Consider the following 23061-nt stretch of genomic DNA (forward strand, 5'->3'; position numbering starts at 1 on the left):
CATAGTCTCTCTTTGATACTTGCTGTTTTTGTGCTGAAGCTACCGGTTTTGGTTGATTACTTCTAAATTGTAAGTTGGGTGTTTGGATGTAGGCGTGTAGCAATTAAGTACTGTAGAACTTTAGAGCACTCATCTATTGGTCTGATTTCAGAATGATCTGACCAAGTGACATGAACCAATGTCTAATCTTTATGATTATATTGATATGGCATGTCACGTTATCACATGTCAAAATGATGACCTAAAGTCGACCTGCAGGCCCAATTTTGTCAACTCGTCTAACTTGAGAAACTTGAGTCGTGAAAGTTGAACATGGTCACTGAGCATATAGTAAGCCTTGTGAGTTGTAAGTTGTATTGGGAGTACTTCTATGGCTGTAAGTTTGTAATTACCTTATGTTCAATATCAAGATATGCGTCTCATTTCAAAACTGAAGATTTGCTCGTCTTCATGGTGTCAATTGTGTTTCAATGGCACTATGATCGGTAGCATGTGTATTTGAGTGACATGTAAAACAGAGTTTGGTTTTCAAGGCCCAAAATAACTTAAGTCTGTAGTTTTAACGCTTTCAAAATTAACTGTCGCACTTCTCACAACAAAAAAGAGCAACTGAAATCACTCCCACTATCAGCATTATTATATGGGGAGCAAAAATCCAGTACTCTTTTTGTTTGCCCCAAATTCCTAAGATTGTGCTGTTGCCTTATTTAGTAAAATATTCCTTTGTGGAGCAATAAAAATTGATGGAGGGATAATATAATTCGTGCATTTTGCGTGATCATGCCTAGCCCAGTTGATAGTCTGTTACACCGTGCAAGTCCTGCAATATTGCATTCACGTCAATAATGGCAATATGGCATGTTCACATCATTATTTTTCTTCTAAAATATAAAATCCAAGGACTACATGAAAACGTACATAGATGGCCTTTATAAATTATAATCATGTGAACCGAAAGCGAGAGAAAACGTATATGATTCACAATATGACAATGGCCATGTTCCTGGTATCGAATTTCTGTTTTTTCTTGATTTAATTTTAAGAAGGGTCAAGTTGCATCCTTCTAATTATAAATTTTATATTCCTAGTCCTTCGCACTAATTATACCCTTATGAGAACTTGACCTTTCAAAAAGGCTATGTTGATATGTTTATAAGTTAGTTAATGGGTATCTTTCATGACAAACTAGAAAAGCTAGGTAGGTAATTGGTTAATTTATATATTGTAATAAGTAGTTAGATTAATAGATTATATCCCTTTTTCCAGCCTTCTAGGTTTCAATATACTTGTCATTATCATCGTTTTTACTACTCACCAAACAAATTGAAAAAGCGATTTATTTAACATACTTCAAATCTAATCCTTTTGCTTATCTTGTGCAATTGTGATTTGATGCTTTCATAGTTGATGGTGTAATTGAACATTTACCATCGAAATCACAAAGTGGAAATAAAAGCAACCATAAAAAAAAAATGAAAATACTTGTATTTCATTTTCGGGTAGGAGTTTATAGTGGCTGGAAAACTCGCTAGTATTTGAATGTCTTAGAAAATTATGTTAAAATCAACTGAGTAAGTATTATTGTAATACTTCTTAAGCTTAAGTTGATGGTTGAGGCCTAATATCCCACTTGGTGGATGAGATTCGAATCTGTGATTTTTGTGTCACACTGGCTCCGATACCATGTTAAAGGACCAACTCAACCAAAAGCTTAAGTTGATGGTTGAAGCCTGGGAATATGTTTTATACTCTATCATGGTATCAAGAGGCAGCGTGACACAAAGATCACGGGTTCGAATCTCATCCACCCCTTCTTTCAACGTGGAATAATAAGCGCAAAGTATGAGGTGGACCCATACTGCATCCACACTTTAAACCCAACGGGCTCTCGTGTAAGATGCGTGATAGAGTATAAAACATGATCCTGAGCCTCAACCATCAGGTTAAGCTTTTGCTTGAGTTGGTCCACTAACAATTTATGTTATTGCTAAAAAGGTAATGATAAGAAAATATTATAGACTTTCATTATACTTCCTCCATTCTAGTAATATTGCAACAACTGAACTTTTGTATTATTTATCATGCTTGTTTGACCACAAATTATGATTTATACGTAATGTAAAATATAGTCATGTGAGGTCTTGTTAGATTCGTCACCAAAAATATTTTCACAATATCAACTTTTTATAATTTTTACTCTTATATAATTATAGATATATAACATATAAAACGTGCTTTGGGATGCGTAATTTCATCCTTATTACAATATTTGTGGAACAGATGAAGTATATTTTATATATAAAGTAAAAAGAAAATAAAAAAAAAATTAAAAGTTGTGTGCTTATCGTGAGCCAAAAAATCTAGAATAGTTTACAGTATTTATTGGTCATACACCTAAACAAATATGAATTGTTCGAAACTGATTTCCCTCTTTATGGTACATATAATGTGCATATGACATTGAGCGGATCATCATCTTCAATCACATGATTTTTGCAAAAAATAAGGTTAAATATCACTAAAGCAAAAATTTAGTTGTAAATCCACATGGTAGTAGACCCATAAATTGATAGTGGATGAATAGTAGAAATTTAAAAAATCAAGGCGACTACTTTTTAGTCAAGGTACGTACTTAAATAAGACTCCAAAAATTGTTAATTTTCCACATTTGTTAGTTGGGTGAGTCACTCAAATAATGTTGAGAATTAAAATAATAAATGAATGATGAGATAATTACTTTCACATTTTTTAATGAGTTGGAGTATAATATTAACTCCAATATAAAGACATACTATTAGACCATATGTTGACATGTCTTAGCTATTACAGTTCAATATTTTAGATATAGTCAAATTATATTTGGTAGATCATGGTGGATTGGTGGAAGTTCATTCATTCTTATTGTGCACACCCAAAAAATAAAAACTTGACCAGTGAGAATAATTGCAAAGTGTTTATTTCTAAATAATTATTGAAGAATTGTTATTTTGTTGGGTTACTTATTGAAATTTAAAATAAGTAGATGTTGATATGTATATATCTTGTATGATGAATTTATAATAATTTTCATGAATAAAAAATTAAATTATCGACGAGATGATCTTTCTATTACCTTGAGACTATGTATTGTTGGTTGGCAAGTTAAGATCAATCATTTAGTTAAATTTTATATGAGCGTATCATTTTGTATTTTAATCTTTATAAGTTAATTATGTATTGTTGGTGAAAATGAGGTGTCTATCGCGTAGAGCAGGGTTAGAAGATGATTTTCAAATAATCAAATCCTTATACTCTTTAAATTTTCATACTTGTTCCCTTACCCAAATGCTGAATTGCATAAGTACCTTATCCATCCATTACTCATCTCACTCAATTGCTTCTAACACCCACCAAATTCAAGTATGCAACACCAAATCAACTATTGAATATTGATCAACACCAAATCTTCCTTTATCACAATGGTGAATCACATGTGAAAATATAATTGTAAAGATCATTTATAAACAAAAATACAAGTTATATTCAAAGACATTGTTAAATATGCAAGGGTGAAGCGAGTGGGTGCGATTTGTTTTCTACAAATTTATCTAGGATAATTTAACAACAACAAACCAACTTTTGCCTCATTCTCCTAAAATGGACAAACTTTTAAATCTTCCCAAAATAAACACAAGTTTGCATGTTTTTCTCCCAAAATAAACCCAAATGATCTGTGATCTGTACAACCGGTCATTTTTTTTTAATTTTCCTTTAATTATTTTTTTAAATTAAAAACCTTTAATTACCCTTTTCAAATTAATAATTTAATTAAAAAAATAATTATAAAAAAAAAATCACTCCCCCTCACCTCACTGCCATACAACCACCACCAACATCCACCACATGCAACCCTGTCATGGCCACTCTTACCTCCACCCACCACGAAACTCTCTAGACACGCCAGAAAAACCCCCTAACCATCCCGAAAACCCAACCACAACCCGAAAAACTCCTGACAACTCTCCCCAGCCCTGAAAACTCCCCATCCCCACGCACCCTACCTACCCACAAATCTGGCATCTCAAAATAAAAAAATATATATATAAAAAAAAACTAGTTGTTCAAATTTAATCACAAGAATAAATTCGAGCAACTAAATCCTAATTTCTATCACGATCTACCATTTTCTTCAACGATTAACCTCGTCAATTTAGGGTTTTTTTTTTGAGAGTTTGTGATGTTTTCCGGGAATACTGTTGGGGTTTTGGGGGTTGGATGGGTTTTCGACGCCTTGGAGTGGTGGTGTTGGGTTGATGGTGGTTTTGATGGCAAGAGGTGGTGAAGGTTATAAAGGTGTGGGTATAGTTGACGCCGGAGTCCGGAGGAGGAGATTCTGGGCACCTACCGACGCCGGGGGCAGGGGGGTCAGGCTTAGTGGGCGGCAGTGGGGTGACTGGCATGTGTAAGGGTGTTTGGTTTGGTTTTTTTTTTTTTTTTTTTTATTGTAAAATTATCAAAATTAATAAAAGAAAAAAAAAACCTTGACCAATGATTTAATGACATGTGGTTTTTTACCCGGTATAACAAGTAAGGTGACTTGTTGGGTTCAGTTTGGGAGAAAAAAAATCCAAACTTTTGTTTATTTTGGAAAGATTTAAAGGTTGGTCCATTTCAAGAGAATGAAGCAAAAGTTGGTTTGTTGTTGTTAAATTTTCCTTTTAGCTATATCTTCCATACCCATTTTCGTTTCTATACCTTAATTGAAGCAGACGTGGGACACAATATCCACAAACTCGCCCCCATTTCACACCCTTAAATCCTTAGAGAACACAAACTAAACTTCACTATCTCAACTCTAAACTGTTTTCAAATTTATAGATTTTCAATTTTCATCACCAATAATTTTCCAAAAATTAAAGGTAGAGTAATTGAGTAAAGGACAAATAAGCAAAAATTAGAAACAGAAATCGACTCTACTAATAAATCTTTTTTTCTTCTTCTTACTTTGATAAAATTAGAAACGACCGACGACTCACCCATCATCCGCCATTGCTAATACGGAGTATCTTTCAATCTCTCTCCTCTTTCTCTCTCTACAAACACACAATCAACGCGTTTTCACCTTCGAACTTTCTCTCTCCACCCTCACCTTCTTCTCACATTCCCATTTCACTAACCCGAAAACTCGTCGTCTTCTTCAACCTACGAAATTTCAAATCCTCCATTTTCAATTTCTTCAATTTTCTCTCTCCTCGGATTTTTGACTTGATTGATTGGTTGTTTGATTAATGTGATTCGTACAATTACAGCAATTAAGCCTCTGTACTATTCGATTCACTTTTCGAATTTTCGATTCCCTCAAAAATGTCAGATCTCTAGCAAAAAATTGAAGATCCACAAACAATTTCTAGGGTTTTGAATTTGTTCGTCGTTTTTCTTGGCGTTAATTAACCAATAATACGAGGTATCGAAAATTCAGAAGAAAATTAAGATGAAAACGACGAGCAGATTCTTCACAATAGGGCTGGTAACAGCATGGTATTCATCAAATATTGGGGTATTATTGCTGAACAAGTATCTGTTAAGCAATTACGGGTTCAAGTACCCGATCTTCCTTACTATGTGTCATATGACTGCTTGTTCATTGCTGAGCTATATTGCTATAGCTTGGATGAAGATGGTGCCAATGCAAACTATCCGATCTCGAGTTCAATTCTTCAAGATCGCAGCTCTTAGTCTTATTTTCTGTGCTTCTGTTGTTAGTGGCAATATTTCATTGAAATATCTTCCTGTTTCATTTAATCAAGCAATTGGTGCAACTACGCCTTTCTTCACTGCTGTTTTTGCTTATCTTATGACGTTTAAGAGGGAGGCTTGGCTTACTTATGCTACCCTTGTTCCTGTTGTTACTGGAGTTATTATTGCTAGTGGGGTAACTTCTTATTTCCTTATTTTTACTTCAGTATCTGTTTATTGCGAATTGCTGTTGAATTTTTGGAATTGGGTTTTTTTTGGGGTGTGTTTTGATTTGTTCGATTTGTCCTGTAAAGATTGTGGCTTTAGGTTATATTGAATTTCCGGAAATTACATATATATGTCATCAAAGAACAGAAATTGGATGTGTTAGGTTGATTTTCTTTTCATGTCTGGAGGAAGTTGATGTATTTGCTTAGGGGTGCTTATTGTTTTGTTTGAATATCAATAAATCTGATTTGGGAGGTTGAGGAGGCATTAGCTGTAGGTTTACTGTAATGATGGTGAATTTGCTTAATTTTTTAAGGTATTAAGTGACATGTAGATTAATAGATGTTAGTTTTTGATTGATCTGATTGTGTTTCGTAGTAATGTTTGGCTATTGGGGTTGCCTTTCAATGTTTTGATGTTCCGATTGCCCTTTATAGATGATGCTGTGGATTTTAGTAGTGGTTGATGTATTTTTGGTTGCTGTTGACTATTGTAGAGTGAACCGAGTTTCCACCTTTTTGGGTTTTTAATGTGTGTTGCTGCAACTGCTGCCAGAGCTCTTAAGTCAGTGGTTCAGGGAATTTTGCTGTCATCTGAAGGGTAATGAGCATATCCTTTTCATTATTTTGTAGTTTTTTCTTTCTCATAATAGTTGACGAGTTGCTCATTTGCTCCACATTTGTCATTGTATGTTTTGTTCATTGGAGCTAATTATAATCTATTATGCTTGCTTAGGGAGAAGCTCAATTCTATGAACCTCCTCCTTTATATGGCTCCCATAGCTGTTGTTTTCCTTCTCCCTGCAACACTGTTCATGGAAGAAAATGTGGTTGGTATTACACTGGCACTTGCTAGGGAAGATGTCAAGATTGTCTGGTACCTATTGTTCAATTCTTCTCTGGCGTACTTTGTGAATCTGACCAACTTCCTGGTCACCAAACATACCAGTGCTTTGACTCTCCAGGTATGCAAATGAGATTTTATTTCCATTGAATGTTGTATCGTGTGATTGCATGTTGCTACGATATGATTCCTTGTGTTGTTACTGGTTCATGAACTTTCATGTTTTGTTTCTGGACGAAGATTCTTTCATGTGTAGTTTGATTAAATACCCTATTTTCTCTTTCTGAAAACCACTCCCTGGAGATCTGAACCTACAGTATCTAAACATATATTATGAGCCTGTAATTTTTTTGTTTACCATGCCCCTTCATGCATGCGTGTGTTTTAACATACCTGAGCTGCAAACAAAGTGGGTGTCTGATTTGCAGTTATGTTAAGTAAATAATAGTTTGGGACAGTATTTAAATTATTTTCATGTACAGATGATGAGAAAACTTACATAGCTTGTTAGATTTGAGAATGAACATTGTTGGAGGTGCAAGCCTACTATAATAGACGTATAGGTGCTCTTGTGATAGTTAAAAATGCATGGATAATATTGAATCAATAAGTTTGCATTTAGGAGTTCTCTTGCTGTATGTTATTTATGATCTCACTGCAACCATACCAATTTAATTCTTTCATGTTTACCAATGTATCGGTTGGTTAAGATTGAAAACAATCGTTATAACGGGTATGAGTAGAGACATGTCGGAATAGAGGCAGTATGAAAACTACAAAGATGCTTAGCTTAATTTCCTAGTGATCTTTGTAGCTTTTATTATGCTCTTGAAAATGAGAGAGGTAACTTGTGTTGCCATTCTTCTTATTACTGTCACGTAGACGTAGTAGTTAATTAGGTAATAAATCATTTCACGTTCTAACTAAATGTTATATACAAGTGCATTTTACAAATCTACTTGTGTGAATTCTGGATCACTGCAGCTGTGGTCTGTTCATGTTATTTGCGAATCTTTCCCTTTTTCCTTCCATTTATAGGCTTTTCTTTTGTTTTAAATCATGTTATTGGCGAATAATGGGTTATTTCATCATCAGATGAAATGAGGGCATTAACCTTGACCCTAAAGTCAATTCCTAAGCTTTGCTTGATATTTCTATTTTGTAAGTGGATGTATTTGAGGCTCCTTTGGTAGATATAGTTATTGGAGCATGGAAGTGGGTAGAGGAGCTAAGAAAATATATTCATGGCATATTACGAGTTACTGATCTTGATCTGCTCATGAAATGGATTATGGCTCATGAGAAAGTGTTTGATGATCACATTACACTTTTGTATTGTGGTGATTATCTATTGTCGTGTTTGTCTGCTGTTTGCATCCTTGTAAACCAGTATAACTTTGGCAGATTATTCATTGCCTCGGTGGTAATTGTTCTGTTTGGATGTCACTTAATATGCACTTCCATTCTGTGTTGGAAGTAGAAAGCTTTCCTAGCCTCTAAAATACCTTGTCATCCATAAAGCATCTCCTTTTAAAATGTATGAATGTCATTAGTTAGCTTAGGTTCAGTATCTCATAACTTCATAAGCTTCTGTTGTGTTAATCCACAGTTATGTTTCTAGTTGTTTTTTTTTTTTTTTTTTTTTTTTTTTAATTCTTTTTTTTTAAAGGTGGGTATTTGCAGTTTTGCACTTAAAATCAAACTTCAGCCTTCAAATCAACCAGCCCTAGGCCTCCAATATGATTTGATGTTGACTGTTTATGTCTGTTTATTATACCATTACAGTTCAATAATAAAATTTTATTCATTATGCCAGGTCCTTGGAAATGCTAAGGGAGCAGTTGCTGTTGTCGTCTCAATTTTGATCTTTAAAAACCCTGTCTCAATTACCGGGATGCTTGGTTATTCCCTCACTGTCCTTGGGGTCATTCTTTATAGTGAAGCAAAGAAAAGAAGCAAATGAACGAGTTGAGATAAGTGATAGGACATAGTTTTGCTCTTATTATTCCTACCTCCGAGGAACATAATTGACGTCACGAAGCGAAGGGTTGACAATACACTTGAAATTGGAGCCAAAGGTTCAGCATATTTGTATTTCAGATTCTCCCCTGTAAGTCTATGGGGATGGATTTTTGCTTGTAATATCAACACCACAGATGAGTTAGTCAACTAAATATGTAGGGGTTAAAAAGAGAGGAAATTATAAGGCAATAAGCAACTGCTGTTTCTTATTCTTGCTTATATTGGGTTCTGAGGGGGGAATATTTTGTATTCTTTTAGCAAAAAGTTGTAGAATTGCATTCTCTATACAGTCTGTCCTTTTAACAGTTCAAAATTGAGTAATTAATGAAATACATTTATCGGTTAAATTTCTTAAATTTTGCTGGTATATCTGCTAGTAAGGTGTGATTCTATCAAGATCTCCAGGTTTGTTATGTCTGATCGCTGGGATATTTGTCTGCCTGCCTTTCGCTTGTGTTTTGGTCCATGATTATCGACTCTTCCATTGCTTGTTTTGGTATAGATGTAAATTCCATGCAATAACAAAGGGCGCACTATTTTAATCAAGGCAAGAAACAGCTTGCTGCTTCACGAGTTTTCAACAAGAAAGCAGTCGGTTTATATTCAATTTAATCAATTATCATCCACAAACAGGAAATGTTTCAACTTTATTAAAAAAAACGAAGATAGTTTACGTTACAAGGTCTTGATTCATCTTGCTCTTCTTACCTTACAGGTACTAATTATATGGTTTGTTTAATTCATGTCTTTGGATGGACAACCCGTTCCAAGGTAGGCCAAACTATGTTCTATATTTTTGTTTATCATAGGTAGAATATAGAAACAGGAAAACAAATAAAAATAGTACTAGTAGAAAGACCATTCTATATAGAAACCTGTTGCAACAATTCCTTGTTTTTCTGGTAGCACACAGCAACTACAAAAGTGAAGGGAACTCTGGGAAGAAAGCCCTAAATTTCTACATCTAACCAATTACCGATTTACATCAAAATGGTTTCAGGACCAAGAATTATCAAATCAAATCAAATAAAATGCCAAAACGGTCCTAAAAACCTTCCCAGCCAGATAAAATGCTGCCAAAAATCTCTACTAAGTCTACTATGAACACGTTTCAAGAGATCAAGATAAAGGTAGGTGATTCAGCTCAAAGAGATCACTCCAGTTCCATAACTTCAACTTCTGCCTTTGGTTGGGTTGCTTCTGTCGTAGGCTTAATCTCAGCCTCAGAATCAGTTTCCATCTTGAAGTCTTGCTCCGTAACTAATTCTGCCTTCACTGGCTTTTTCTCCCCTTTAGGTTTCACTTCAGCTCCACTTTCAGTTTCCATCTTAACCTGGGAATCTTCTACAGTTTCATAACCTTCTACAATTTCATCTTCTCCATATTCTTGCTTGTTGCCCGTTATAGTCAGAGGCACAGCTTCTTGAGCCTCGGTTTTAGTGTGGTTTATTGCAGGAGGCTGTGTTCTAGGCCTGGTTTCAGGCTGAGGGTTGGTCTCTAACTCTTCTTCTCCAATCTTAGGAGCCAGGTAGTACCTGACATGGCCCATTTCAGCGATCTTGTATTCCACCACCACTGGCATATCTGAGGATAAGCTAATGGTCACTTGGCTGGACAGCGAGGTTGCTTTGGTGAAGGTAGTGATATACTTGAGAGCAAATGTCAAACAAACTGGTTCTTTCATCTCAATGATGGTGGCTTCCTCTGGCTGCCAAATCAACAACCAAATAATGAGATCCCATAAGCAAGAACACTTTCCTCATTGACCTAGATAATGCCTAAATCACAATAATTTTTGCAAATGAGTAAGGACCAACCTTCTCTGTTGAGGAATTCTGTCTGCAGGTAATGTTTCCAGATCCAATGTCACCTTTCGTAGAGAAAGTTACACCTTGCTTTGACACAGTGATAGTAACTGCAATCATAAGTGGGTACAAATTAGCTAACCTTCCTCTTTTGAGAAGGGCAGTAGGAGAAAGCACCACTAGTAAAATACACATGGAACTAGTCCATCTTACCAGTATCACCAATCGAGGAAAGACTTGAACAAATACTAGAAAACTCCGATGATGGCATTCGAACAATTGCATCATATTCGGCATCTGGGATCCCCAGGTGATCGCTGTCAATATCCATCAGTTTCATTTCGATATCTGATATCTTATCTTGTGCTGCACATCAAAGTGTATGATCACCAAAGACATTACTTTTCGGGTAGTAGTGTGAGCAAGAGAAACACTTTACATTTAGTGTAGTCACAGCAAGACACAGCATAGATGTGTGATGCATGTCATGAATCTATTAAATATTAGCAAGTGGAGATACTTAGGTAGCAGTAAGACACTGATACTGCATTTAAAGTCACATCCATCACAGCATATGATCATTGCAATTTATTGTACAAATTGTTTCAGTACAACACAACAAGAAAGAAAATCAAAATACATCCTATGTAAAACACATGCAAAACAATTGATAAAGATCAACATTGTTGTGATAACACAATCAAACGAAAGCAACAAATTCAGACAAAGATCAAAGATACACACTCCAGGAACTAGTTCAAACATAATGACTTTGGAAACTACGATAGTCGATAGTAGATGAATCGACCAATAACTTAAGACAATCAACTAGTATAGAAATGGTTTAGAATAGCAAAATTAGAGATTAACCCCCAAAGCTATAATCATTCAAGCAGAAGATTATTGTTAAACTTGACATCCAAGATTCTTCTCACAATAATAAGATGAAATCTATCTCACTCTATACATTATCATAGAATCAATAAAAGACTAACTCCAGAAATGAATGCAAGAGGCAACAAAACCCTAATACAATACAATTTGCCATTAATAATTAAAAATTACCATTGCAAATTAAGTCATTTCCCGGATAACAATCGCCAAAATGTAATACAAGAAAAACCCTAAATCAATTTATCAATTCCCAAAACCCTAATCCAATTAAAACCCAATGAGCCAAAAAAATAAATTAAGACCCAAAATTAAAACAAAAAGAAGCTGAATTAATAAAAAGTAGTAACACTTACAAGGGCTCTCGAACATGAAGGTGACAGTATCAGTGCCGTCATCAGCCTTAATGGTAATAATATCATCATTGGAGGCACATTTCAGCATCTTAGCCATATTAGCAATACTCATACCCATGGAAAAGGTCCGGTCGCACCGGAAATGCTCGAACCCCTCGGACCGAAGGAGGAGAGCAACAAGAGCGACATGGCTAGAATCCATGGCTTGGAGAGAAAATCCGGTGGAAGAACAGTCGAAATTGGCGTCATTGACAAGATCTTTAATGGCGTCAATTACCCTCTTCAACAAACTGCCTTGTACCAGCCTTAATTCAAACATTTTTGTAGGGTTTTTCTTGAAGAATTGGGGATTTTCTTGAAATCTTGAAGGTTGAAGAGAGAGAAAGGGTTGATTGTGGGAGCAGGGGAAAATGTGGGAACTCTGGAAAAGTGGTGTGCATTATATTTGTGAGGGGAGTGGGGTGAATTTTGGCGGGAAATGGTTCCCGCCAAAAAATTGATAACAGTATCAACGGCGTCTTATTGGGTAAGTTTTGGATTTTCTCCTTTGTGGATTTCTCACGGTAATTTTGGTGTTTGCTTCTTTTTGGATTTTTTTTTTCTTTAATTTTAAATACAGAGTAAATAATACTCTATACTTTTTTTTTAAATTTTTTTTTAATTTTTTTTTTTTTTTTTTTTAGGCTTTAAGTAGTGACAATGTGACATACTTCACATTTGAGGTTTGAAGCAAATTTGTAATAAATCAACAAAAAAAATCTCGAGAGTGAGGTATAACTTAAATAATTAAAGCTTTCCTCTCAAGAGATCTTTGGATTGATTATCATCATCCGCCTTTTAGCTTTAAGCAGTGACAATGTGACATAACTCACATTTGAGGTTTGCGAAAGCAAATTTGTAATAAATCAACAAAAAAAAATCTCGGAGTGAGGGATACCTTAAATAATTAAAACTTTCCTCCTAGTTTTAAAAGATCTTGGGATTAATTCTCATCATCCGTCTTTTTTACTCTTTAAACACCAAAAAAAAAAAAAAAAAAAAAAATTGGCATTCTGCCTGACATCTTGGTAATAAAATTAATAATTGTGGGGACTCACATTTTATGAAACGTTGTTGATTTATATACGAAATTGTCACTTGCTAGCTTTTTTTTTTTTTTTTTTTTTTTTTTTTTTTTTATCAACTAAAATAGTCTAGATACCCCTGTTAATGAGGTTTGATTGTAAGTTTCGTATTATCGTATACCATCATGAAAAAGTGTAAAACTAAAACCATTAACCAACATATATACTTGTTGATTTGACAACTTCTTGTATAACCTTTCTACCAATTTATTTTATCATTTATGATGGTAAGTGGTGATTAATGGACTCTTATGTCATCCTTAATTTAAAAATTATTTTCCCTATGACTATTTATTCCGTACAATTTCATATTGACATACTAATTGATATAATACTCCATAACATTTTATAGAGAAAATACAAGTTGAGAGCTTTTTGAAGGGAAAGTCAATATTTTTTTATTTATTTTATTTAATCCATGTTATTGATAAAATTGACTAGATAAAATGGTTGATTTATCCACAAAAATGTCATTTGATTCATGTTATAGACGGGGCTTCATAAATTGGGGCTTCCTCCCTCATCTACGTGCCTTAACGGTTTCAAGCAAAAGATTTTTCTTGATTAGGAGAAAGAGTCATGGGGCTCAAGGCAGCTGACATAATGTCTTTCTTCATCTTCTTCCCTTTTCCCGTGCTTCAGATTTTCAGGTATATATGTTTCTACAATTTCAAACCACGCTTCACCCCACGATTTACTCACTTTCCATGTTTTCATTTTAATGTTAACACTGAGTTGATAGTTGTCAAATTGTCCCGTCGTCATTACCATTAAATAATTAAAAATAAATTGAATATCTGAGATAATTTGACTATGTTTATTGATTTATCAAAGATTACATCACCTTCATAGTTTTTTTTTTTTTTTTTTTTTTTTTTAATAATCTGAGTAAAACCCATTTGGTATTGAATAATTCTGGATATGGGTTTTGAGCTTTTGACTTGGACAAAGTCAGTTTTAATCTTTTTTCATGTTCCTTTCTGTAATTTCTTTAGGGTGGTTGGCATTGGATAATAATTAATAATTAATTACTTATAAATAAAGAAAGAATTATCATTAGTTTGCCTACTTTGTTTTTACTGATTATTTCGAGCGCTTTTAAATTACTAATTGGCAATAGAAATTTGTTGTGTATGTTGATTGTTGAGAGGAGAAAGTAGGGAAAAATAGGCAACCTGGAGTTATGAATTCAGGCATATTGGTGTATTTGCTGCTTTTATTCTCATGTTGTTGTGTTGTAATAGCAAAAACAGATCCTGCTGACCGTAAGTTTTGATTGCAAACTTGTGATTTTGCATCCTTGCTTGCTCTTTACATGGTGTTGAGAACTAATGAGTAGTGTCTCTCCATTATGATAAGTTGTAATTGTTGTGATTTTGTTTGTGGCTTTTTGGTCTTTTGATAAATTACATGCTTGTGAGTAGTGTCTCTCCATTATGATAAGTTGTAATTGTTGTGATTTTGTTTGTGGCTTTTTGGTCTTTTGATAAATTACATGCTTGAAAAGTTAGGGTTCGAGTTGCTCACTATTAAGCCTGTTGAGTGGATTTTTAAGAAGAAGGATGCATTTCAAAGCATGCTTGTTCTTGCTTAGTTGCATGCACGGTCAATTCATCTGTAGTTGTCATGATCGCTTTTGTTATCAGGAGCTGTATTTTAATGTGATCTTGTTTGTGGAACTATTTACTTCCATACCCTGATATAGATGATATCTTGCTTGGGTTATGAGGCCTTTCAACTTTCTTTATTGGTTGGTAGTTGATTATTGTTGATTCAGTTCTGAAGGTGCTACTAATAGGCTGAATAGAACTGAATTGTGTTATAGCTTTGGATCTTCTTCTTGAAACCGTCATATAGCATAAATCCTAGTCAATTTATTGCTAGATTATTTGGAAAAGTTTTCAGAATTGAGCTGAAAACTATTAGCAGCTCATAAGACTACAGATTCTAGCTAATAGAGTACGAAGTAATAAATCTACGACAGCATTCCTAAAGATCAGCTTAACTCTACACTTTACTATGCTAGATACATATCCATTCCTTTAGATGGCTTTCCTATGTTTGTTGTTTCTATGATTAGAACCCGAAGTTGCTCTGTGACACTTATATTTCATACTGGACTACCTCAGCTTTCATTGAATTGGTATTTGAAGAGACACTTTTGATTGTTGCATTGCATGAGAGGATATCTTCTCAGCAAAGTTTTTTAAAGTTTCTTTTACATGGTTTATGCTATCATCTTTCTTATTGTATCGATATATATACTTATTTGATATCTTATGCAGTGGATGCTTTGAGATCTGTCAAGAAACAATGGCAAAAGACACCACCCAATTGGGTCAAAGGTGATCCATGTGGTCGGAAATGGGAGGGTATTTACTGTAATGATTCACGTGTGATTAGCATGTGAGTATTGTTTTGACTTCTTATAAACTGTGAATCTGTTGTAATAATTATGTTGCTTGATTAATAAGTATGTTGCTTGATAAATATGGCCCATTTACCTACTAATTCAATTTGTTTAACATTGCAGTATACTACCCGGCATAAATTTAGCAGGTCCTTTTCCTGAAGATATCTTGTCATTATCTGAACTACAGACTTTGTAAGTTTTATGAAACTTATGCAACTAGACTTTTTCTCTTCTCTTTCAGAATGATTGTTGATTGTGAATAATTAGTGATTTGCTTGGAAAGATTACTTGAGACATTTCGTACCAAATGAAAGAATCATAATTCATATTGATATTTTCAAAGTGTTCTAGTATGAGATTGGTATGAATGGTGAATTGCTATAATTTAGATTGGGAAACTGGGTATTAGGTATTCTCTGTTAGCTATTATACTGATCCCTCTTTTAAATGATACGTCCTTCTTATATAGGGATCTATCGAACAATAGAGGTCTGACAGGCCCTCTTCCGTCAAATATTGGGTATCTGCAAAATTTAGTACACCTGTAAGGAATTTCTCTTTTCTTCAACCATGTAAATTATTGTATGTCTGACTTTTTTTTTTCAACAAAATTGAAAAAAAAAAAAAAATGATTTCTCATTGCCTTCTTTTATTGCAGTGTACTTGTGGGCTGTAATTTCTCTGGCCCGATTCCAGAGTCTATTGTAACTCTTCGGAAACTTACTCATTTGTAAGTGTCTCCACATCCCCCCTTCCCCCTCCTTTCTGATTTTTTTCCCAATCTTCCTATTATATCCTATTGGAAAATGATTGACTAGCTTACTATGAGCAACCCTTGACTAGCTTACTATGAGCAACCCTACTTGATCCCCTATCTAACCCGGGTTATGTGAAACCTTCACAGGTTTCTGAATATGAATCACTTCAGTGGAAACATACCACGTTCTGTTGGTAACCTCACAAATCTCGTCTGGCTTGATCTTAGTGAAAACCAGCTTGATGGAACATTACCAGTTTCCAACACGACTACAAGTGGCCTGGATAAGCTTCTTAAGGCCAAGCACTTGTATGCTTTCTTTGCAGCAGAGTCTACTTCTTACCAATATTCTCTCCTTCCGTATAGCAATAACTATATGTTCTTTGTGCAGTCATCTTGGACGTAATAAGTTCTCAGGTGAAATTCCACGTGAACTTTTCAGCTCAGGGATGTCTCTGATACATGTGTAAGTTCTGAGATTGATATCTGAATTTTACTATATCACTATATGCAATATGTACATTCAGGGACCTCTTCCACAAGTAGATTTTACTTGTAAATAACTTGTTTAGAAACACTTTGTTATATAAGAAATAGCCTACTGCTAAGGATTTGTAAAGAAATATTTAGAGCAAGAAGATTACATAAAAACCTAAAGAGATCATCATTTTGGGACACTCCAGGATGGAATGTGAAACTTGTCACGACGCAGCTAAAGCAAAGAGTACTGTGGGGAATGGCTGTGGAGAAAGCTGAGGATTAGTTAGAGGTGAGAGAGGGAAAGGAAGTCAGACTTATATGTATAAAGAGGAGAGTAGAGCAAAATAAATCATGGAGCAAATTAGTATGTATTTTGGGTGTGTATCAAGCCTCTCAAATGCTTGAAGATTGCATCAAATTTTTGTGATCAATCTTATTCATTGCCTTTTATGCTCTTAGTTCTTTTATCTCAAATCCCAATCTGTTACACAAGTGATGCTAGTCCCTGATTTCAGTCTATGTAGACAAGACTAATCTTGTAAAGCTTGTGGAGTGGTATTTCCAAATTACAATTCCACATGATTTACCCATTAGTAATGAATTAACGAATAGATGTCCTTATGACATTACATTTTTACAGATAAGCTGGCATATTAAGACCATTGTGAACTGGCAGCCTTATCAAGTCAATAATTTGCCTAATCATAGATTTATGGAGAAAATTTCTTGCTGCTCTTACACTTCACAAATTATTGACTTTCTTAATGACTTGAACAGCATTTTAAATGAAAACCAGCTCAATGGAAGTATTCCAGAAACATTGGGGCTTGTACGGAATTTAACAGTAATGTGAGTACATGTTAGATCTTTGTTAGTGTAGTTTACTGGAAAGAACTAACACCATTTCAGGGTAACTAACTTTTCTCTGGCTTGCAGTCGTTTGGACAGGAACTCCTTGAGTGGTTCTGTGCCCCAAAATTTGAGTATGCTCACTAATGTGAGTGAGCTGTAAGTAGTTCGACATTTTTTTTATTACTCTCTTTACGTCATGATTTAGGAGTTCGAATCCATATTGATTATGTCCATAATTATTTTTGATGGGACTGTATTACAGCTACTTGGCAAACAACAATTTGAGTGGGCCAATCCCTGACCTAACAAGAATGACTCTCCTTACATTTGTGTGAGTAGCAGCAATATCCGAACTGTTGATAGCTTGACATATCATTGTTAGCATCATCATCAAGATACAGCTTATTACAAAAAAAAAAAAAAATCTGAAGCTATCCGCTATTATTCTGCCTTGTGAATTTTAGTTGATTGCCCCCTATGTTTTGCAGAGACTTGAGTAATAATAAGTTTGATGCAGCGTCTGTTCCTCAGTGGGTTGAGGAGTTACCAAATTTAACTACATTGTGAGTTTCTCTGCCCCCCCACCCCTCCTTCTGTATTTTGATTTCTCATGATCTGGGGTTGATTTTAAATGTGTGATATGATTATAAGTTAAGGAAGTGGAAACAATGATAAAATAAATTAATTAGTTAGACATGTTTACACAGTTAGAAATAATGGGTGTAAGTAGGCTTTATAAATGTTGAAAACACAAAATTCATACGTGTATCTTAATTGGGTAGTTCTAACTTCTAAGTTTCATCTGACCCCCTCTCCCGTTCCATGAGAAGGCATAGCTTAATAGAGATATTGGGATCATTTTGATGTAGAGGATACACAAGGAATGGCCATATGATTGGGCGCATCATGATCGTATAACTTTTTGCCCAATTAAATTATATTACTGGAGAGAAAACTTTTAAGCTTTGAATTAGTGCTGTCTAAATCACTAATGTTAATGAGCTATCCTTAGTTTTTCAATTCTTGTGAATCAACTGACCAATATATACATACCTTGACACCGAGGTCTAGTTGCAAACACACCCTTAGCATTGGAGCTCGTAATGTTGTGTAGAAATGATTAAACCTGCACCAATCTTGAACACGAGCAGTATCAGAGGCACTAGGTGTGGTATGGGTAAAATTCTGATTTACAGGAATGAATGATGGTAGAATTGTCATTGTTGAAAGCTGAGAAAAATATGAGTTGGGAATAGGTGACGGGAATATGCATGTACCCATTAGAGCAGGTGTTATTATTTATCATGGTGTTTCTATTCATAAAAAGGTAGAACTTTTCAGCAAAAGGAAGGCCTTGAAGCAGCAAAGAAAAAGCTGTATTTTCCTTCAAAAGACTGAATAATCCTATTGTCTTTTGGCTCCTTTGTAATCAATCAGTTTGAATGGGATACGGATTTCTTCATCGTAAGGCCGTGAGAGATACAATCAGATTTGAGGATTCTAAGGCCTATAGATACAAAGCAATGGCAGCTTAATAGTATCTCTGGAGACTCAACCACATTTCTTTTCTAGATTTTGCAATACAAAGAATTCACTCTGATCTGGAGTATTAATTGGTGGACCCTTTTTTCTTCCTGCATCATTAATGGTATCTTCAAGGATGTTGTGACCATGGATGCAATATCAGTACAATAATTGGCAAGACATCTACATTATTGTTGGCAAATTGTCATGCATTGCTAATCCATTGGCTATGAATTTGCAGATTGATGGCAAACACTAGTCTTGAAGGGAATATATCATCAACCCTGTTCAACTTACCTCAAATACAGACTTTGTACGATTTCCCTTTCCTTTCTTTCTTCTTTCAGATTTTCTCTTTTTCTAAAAGTACTTTGTTTTATTGTGCTCTTAAATTAATTTGGCTGATGAACTTTCATATTGGACCATAGGGTACTAAATAATAACCAGCTAAATGGCACTGTAGAAATTCCAGCTAATGTCAGCATGAATCTCCGCCATTTGGATTTGCGGAATAATTCCATAGATGGCTTTAGTTCCGGAGTATACAACAAGAGCATTCTGTAAGCATTTTGTCTCTACTCCTTCCATCCTTTATATGGTTCGCTTTTACCTTACAATTCTGATAATTTTGTTACATGATAGACATTACAGAGTACTATATTTTTTGTCCTAAGATTTAATTGAACATTGTACACTTTCTCCAGGCTTGATGAAAATCCTTTTTGTCTGAGGCCAGAAGCTGAAGGAAACTGCACTACTGTCCAGCCTTCAAAATATTTAAACTTTATACCACTACTTAAATGTTCTCCTCCAACTTGTTTTTCAGACCCAATACTTCCATCTGATTGCAAACGTCCTTACCTTGGTAACCTGGTATTCAGATCATTCAACTTTTCTGATCTGGCAAACATGCGCTACTACGACTTTCTAAGAGACACTTTGCAACCTCTTCTATCACCCCAAGTTTCAATAGATAGAGTGTGTTTGGTGAGTTCAATGATAGATACAAACGGGTACCTTGTATTGAACATATCATTCTTTCCTCCTGGTGATGAGTACTTCAATCGAACAGGAATATCTTTAGTTGGGAATGTCCTCAACAATCATGTTTTTGACTCGCCATATGGACCATATTACTATATTGATAAGCCTTATACCTTTCCAGGTAATTACAAATTATATTTTTTTTAATTGGAGGATTATTCTCTTAGAAATTTTAGTTTCCTTGCTCAAATGATAATACTACAGGACGAACCAGGAACACTGCTCTTATTATAGGAGTAACAGTGAGTGGCTTTGTGCTTTTGGTGCTAACAATTGCTGCTGGAGTTTATGCCTATCGTCAAATGAAAATAGCCCAGAGAGCTGCTAAATTAAACAATCCTTTCTGTAAGATCAGCCATCAATGATAAGCTGTTAACTTGTTAAGTTAATCCCTGTGTCTTATTTTGGATTCATGTAACTAGTTGTCCTTGATTCTTATGTAAACACAGTATCCTGGAACAAAGGTAACATTCCTCAAGTGAAGGGAGCCAGATGGTTCTCATTTGAAGATGTTAGACAGTGCACCAGTGATTTTTCTTCTGAAAGTGAGATTGGAGTTGGGGGTTATGGGAAGGTAAATTTAGTAATCCCCCAGTTTTCCTTTTCTGGTTGTCTTGATAATTGTCATCTTCATTTATGTTGGAAAACCTCATATGGATTGGCATAGCTTGTGATGAAAATGAGTAGGATCTCTGTACACTTCCATTTAATAAATTTCTTTGGTCATTGCGTTATACTGGTCTATTTGGTTAGTTCTTCACAGCATTGGGAATGTCTATTGGGATTTCATATATGCTTGTAACAATTATTGAATTTATAATACTATCACAAAAGAAAGAATATGTCTTTCCATATGGTTGCAAGAGTTCATATTACATTGTATCTCCTTTTCATATTAAATATAAATTGTGAAATCTAGGCATAATGATCTGAGACTCTGAGTTATTAATGTCTTTCAACATATTCTAAAAAATTATGGGATACTCTATTATGGAAATATGAATTGGTTAGACTGCATCATAATACTTTGATTGCAATATGTGAACTTCTATTTCCCAAAGCATAGGAAATTGAACCCTGAACATCTTTCAACCTGCAAGTACTCAAGTACTACATATAGGAAGATGGTTTCATCAAACCAGTAGAATCATCATTTTTACTTTGGCAGGTTTACAAGGGGAAACTTGGCACTGGAGAACTTGTAGCGATCAAAAGAGCTCAGAAGGGATCAATGCAGGGGGCATTGGAGTTCAAAACTGAGATTGAACTCTTATCAAGGGTTCACCACAAGAATGTTGTCAATCTAGTTGGCTTCTGTTATGATAAAGGTGAACAGATGCTGATTTATGAATATGTTCCAAATGGGAGCTTGAGGGCAGCTCTTTCAGGTATAATTTCACTCAATTAAAAATATGAAGTATGAACCTCTATCCCAAACAATTTATTTCTCAATAATCTTTGATTGTCAGCCCTTCAATAATTTGAACAGTCATTTTGACTTCTGATTACCCTTTAAAGACAGTGATGCTTCCTTTAGATTATCTTGGGTGAAGCTTTTAGATCCTGATGATTTAATTGCAGGGAAATCTGGAGTCCGGTTAGATTGGACACGCAGGCTAAATATTGCCCTAGGTGCAGCTAGAGGTCTGGCATACTTGCATGAGCTTGCTGACCCACCCATCATACACAGGGACATTAAATCAGACAATATCCTGCTGACTGATCACTTGAATGCGAAAGTGGCAGATTTTGGTCTGTCAATACCTTTCAGTGATGATAAGGGTCAGGTGGCCACCCAAGTTAAAGGAACTCTGGTTAGTCCTTGACGCCTATGCAATTATCTTTGCTAAGTTTGGTATATATGAGACGGATGAGAGAAGGAAGATGGGTGAGGAGTGAAATTCATAAGTCATGTTTATGTTGCACCAGTTGTTTTGATCATTTGATATAATGTCATGCAGGGGTACTTGGATCCAGAATACTATATGACCCAAATATTAACTGAGAAGAGTGATATCTATAGTTTTGGAGTAGTGATGCTGGAGCTTGTTACTGGAAAGTTGCCATTGGAGAAACACACATACATTGTCAGAGTAGTAAGGGATTCATTGAAGGAGACTGGGAGCGTATACAACCTTGTGGACCCTGCCCTTCGTTCAGACATTCTGATTGACACGGATGAATTTGTGAATCTTGCTATGAAGTGTCTTCAAGATACGGGAGATGAGCGACCTTCAATGAATGAAGTGGTGAAAGAGATCGAGAGTATAATTGAAGCAAGTAATATGAACTACGATGTTGAATCAACTACCACCTCTGCCAGCTTTGATGTAACAAGAGATAGTGGTTATCCTTATAACAGCTATGGCTCCATGGATAGCAGAATGAGCAGCCCGTTTATAAAATGAGAGAATTCTCTGTACAAATTCTCTATCTGTTCTCTGCTTCACTCTGATTGATCTTTGTGTTGGAGTGTAGTAGACTTTTCTGACTACATTATTTTTTTTGAATTTTGATAGGTTATTATTGTGTACATAAAATGAGGTGGTACTGTTTTATTTGTACATATATACATATACATACACAATAAAGCAGCATTTATAGGACTTATAGTGCATGGATCGAGTCTGATTTCCCCATTCAGTTTGAAAGAATAAAGACAGAAAATCAACCCAGATAAGGGCTGTAAGCACCGCTGCACCGGGTGATGATGTTCTCATTAGCCAAGCTGTGCCGAGCCCAAGCATTGTTAATGGCATGCAAATGGACTCGTCTCCTAAGTCCTAACAAATTTTTCCATTTACTGATTTTTACCCCTAAAACAACACCAAACACATGAATTAAAGCATGTTTACACCGCATAATTCACTTTTAGAAAATTGCTTTCAAAAAATAATTTCACTACCAGTATAGAGATTATGGATAATGTAAAGACCATAATACCTTTACAAAAGAAAAAAAATACCTGCATAAAAATGAAATCCAAAAAATGGTGGGAAATAAAAAA

The 23061-nt window shown here is 35.0% G+C and overlaps 3 protein-coding genes across 3 annotated transcripts; 2 read left to right on the plus strand and 1 right to left on the minus strand.

The window, feature by feature from the left end:
• Nucleotides 1–4810: 4810 nt before the first annotated feature.
• Nucleotides 4811–9164, plus strand: LOC110699216 (probable sugar phosphate/phosphate translocator At3g11320). The gene is made up of 4 exons (XM_021876707.1): nt 4811–5911; nt 6440–6543; nt 6679–6907; nt 8603–9164. The coding sequence occupies exons 1-4, from the start codon at nt 5471–5473 to the stop codon at nt 8747–8749; spliced, it is 921 nt and encodes a 306-aa protein (XP_021732399.1). The 5' UTR covers nt 4811–5470; the 3' UTR covers nt 8750–9164.
• A 485-nt stretch (nt 9165–9649) lies between these two features.
• On the minus strand, nt 9650–12179 carry LOC110699219 (proliferating cell nuclear antigen-like). Its single transcript, XM_021876710.1, has 4 exons — nt 11861–12179; nt 10827–10979; nt 10626–10723; nt 9650–10516 (listed from the first exon to the last, which is right to left on the minus strand). The coding sequence occupies exons 1-4, from the start codon at nt 12177–12179 to the stop codon at nt 9962–9964; spliced, it is 1125 nt and encodes a 374-aa protein (XP_021732402.1). The 3' UTR covers nt 9650–9961.
• Nucleotides 12180–13881: 1702 nt separating this feature from the next.
• On the plus strand, nt 13882–22671 carry LOC110699218 (probable leucine-rich repeat receptor-like protein kinase At5g49770). The gene is made up of 19 exons (XM_021876709.1): nt 13882–14249; nt 15270–15390; nt 15518–15589; nt 15867–15941; nt 16056–16127; nt 16302–16463; nt 16546–16620; nt 17412–17483; nt 17571–17642; nt 17749–17817; nt 17975–18049; nt 19252–19323; nt 19439–19570; nt 19715–20175; nt 20259–20399; nt 20504–20628; nt 21223–21442; nt 21636–21868; nt 22016–22671. The coding sequence occupies exons 1-19, from the start codon at nt 14168–14170 to the stop codon at nt 22460–22462; spliced, it is 2778 nt and encodes a 925-aa protein (XP_021732401.1). The 5' UTR covers nt 13882–14167; the 3' UTR covers nt 22463–22671.
• The last annotated feature ends 390 nt before the right edge of the window (nt 22672–23061 follow it).

This window comes from Chenopodium quinoa, unplaced genomic scaffold (assembly GCF_001683475.1).
Source record: "Chenopodium quinoa cultivar QQ74 unplaced genomic scaffold, ASM168347v1, whole genome shotgun sequence".
Lineage (NCBI taxonomy): Eukaryota > Viridiplantae > Streptophyta > Magnoliopsida > Caryophyllales > Amaranthaceae > Chenopodium > Chenopodium quinoa.

Excerpts from the sequence above, each read along its gene's own strand:
- LOC110699216 (XM_021876707.1), top strand. The coding sequence starts at position 5,471 with ATGAAAACGACGAGCAGATTCTTCACAATAGGGCTGGTAACAGCATGG. Across the intron at positions 5,912-6,439 it reads GAGTTATTATTGCTAGTGGG|AGTGAACCGAGTTTCCACCT; the intron begins GTAACTTCTTAT and ends TGACTATTGTAG. Across the intron at positions 6,544-6,678 it reads ATTTTGCTGTCATCTGAAGG|GGAGAAGCTCAATTCTATGA; the intron begins GTAATGAGCATA and ends ATGCTTGCTTAG.
- LOC110699219 (XM_021876710.1), bottom strand. The coding sequence starts at position 12,179 with ATGTTTGAATTAAGGCTGGTACAAGGCAGTTTGTTGAAGAGGGTAATT. Across the intron at positions 10,724-10,826 it reads TTCCTCGATTGGTGATACTG|TTACTATCACTGTGTCAAAG; the intron begins GTAAGATGGACT and ends TTATGATTGCAG. Across the intron at positions 10,517-10,625 it reads AGAATTCCTCAACAGAGAAG|CCAGAGGAAGCCACCATCAT; the intron begins GTTGGTCCTTAC and ends TTGATTTGGCAG.
- LOC110699218 (XM_021876709.1), top strand. The coding sequence starts at position 14,168 with ATGAATTCAGGCATATTGGTGTATTTGCTGCTTTTATTCTCATGTTGT. Across the intron at positions 19,571-19,714 it reads GTATACAACAAGAGCATTCT|GCTTGATGAAAATCCTTTTT; the intron begins GTAAGCATTTTG and ends CACTTTCTCCAG. Across the intron at positions 20,629-21,222 it reads GAGTTGGGGGTTATGGGAAG|GTTTACAAGGGGAAACTTGG; the intron begins GTAAATTTAGTA and ends TTACTTTGGCAG.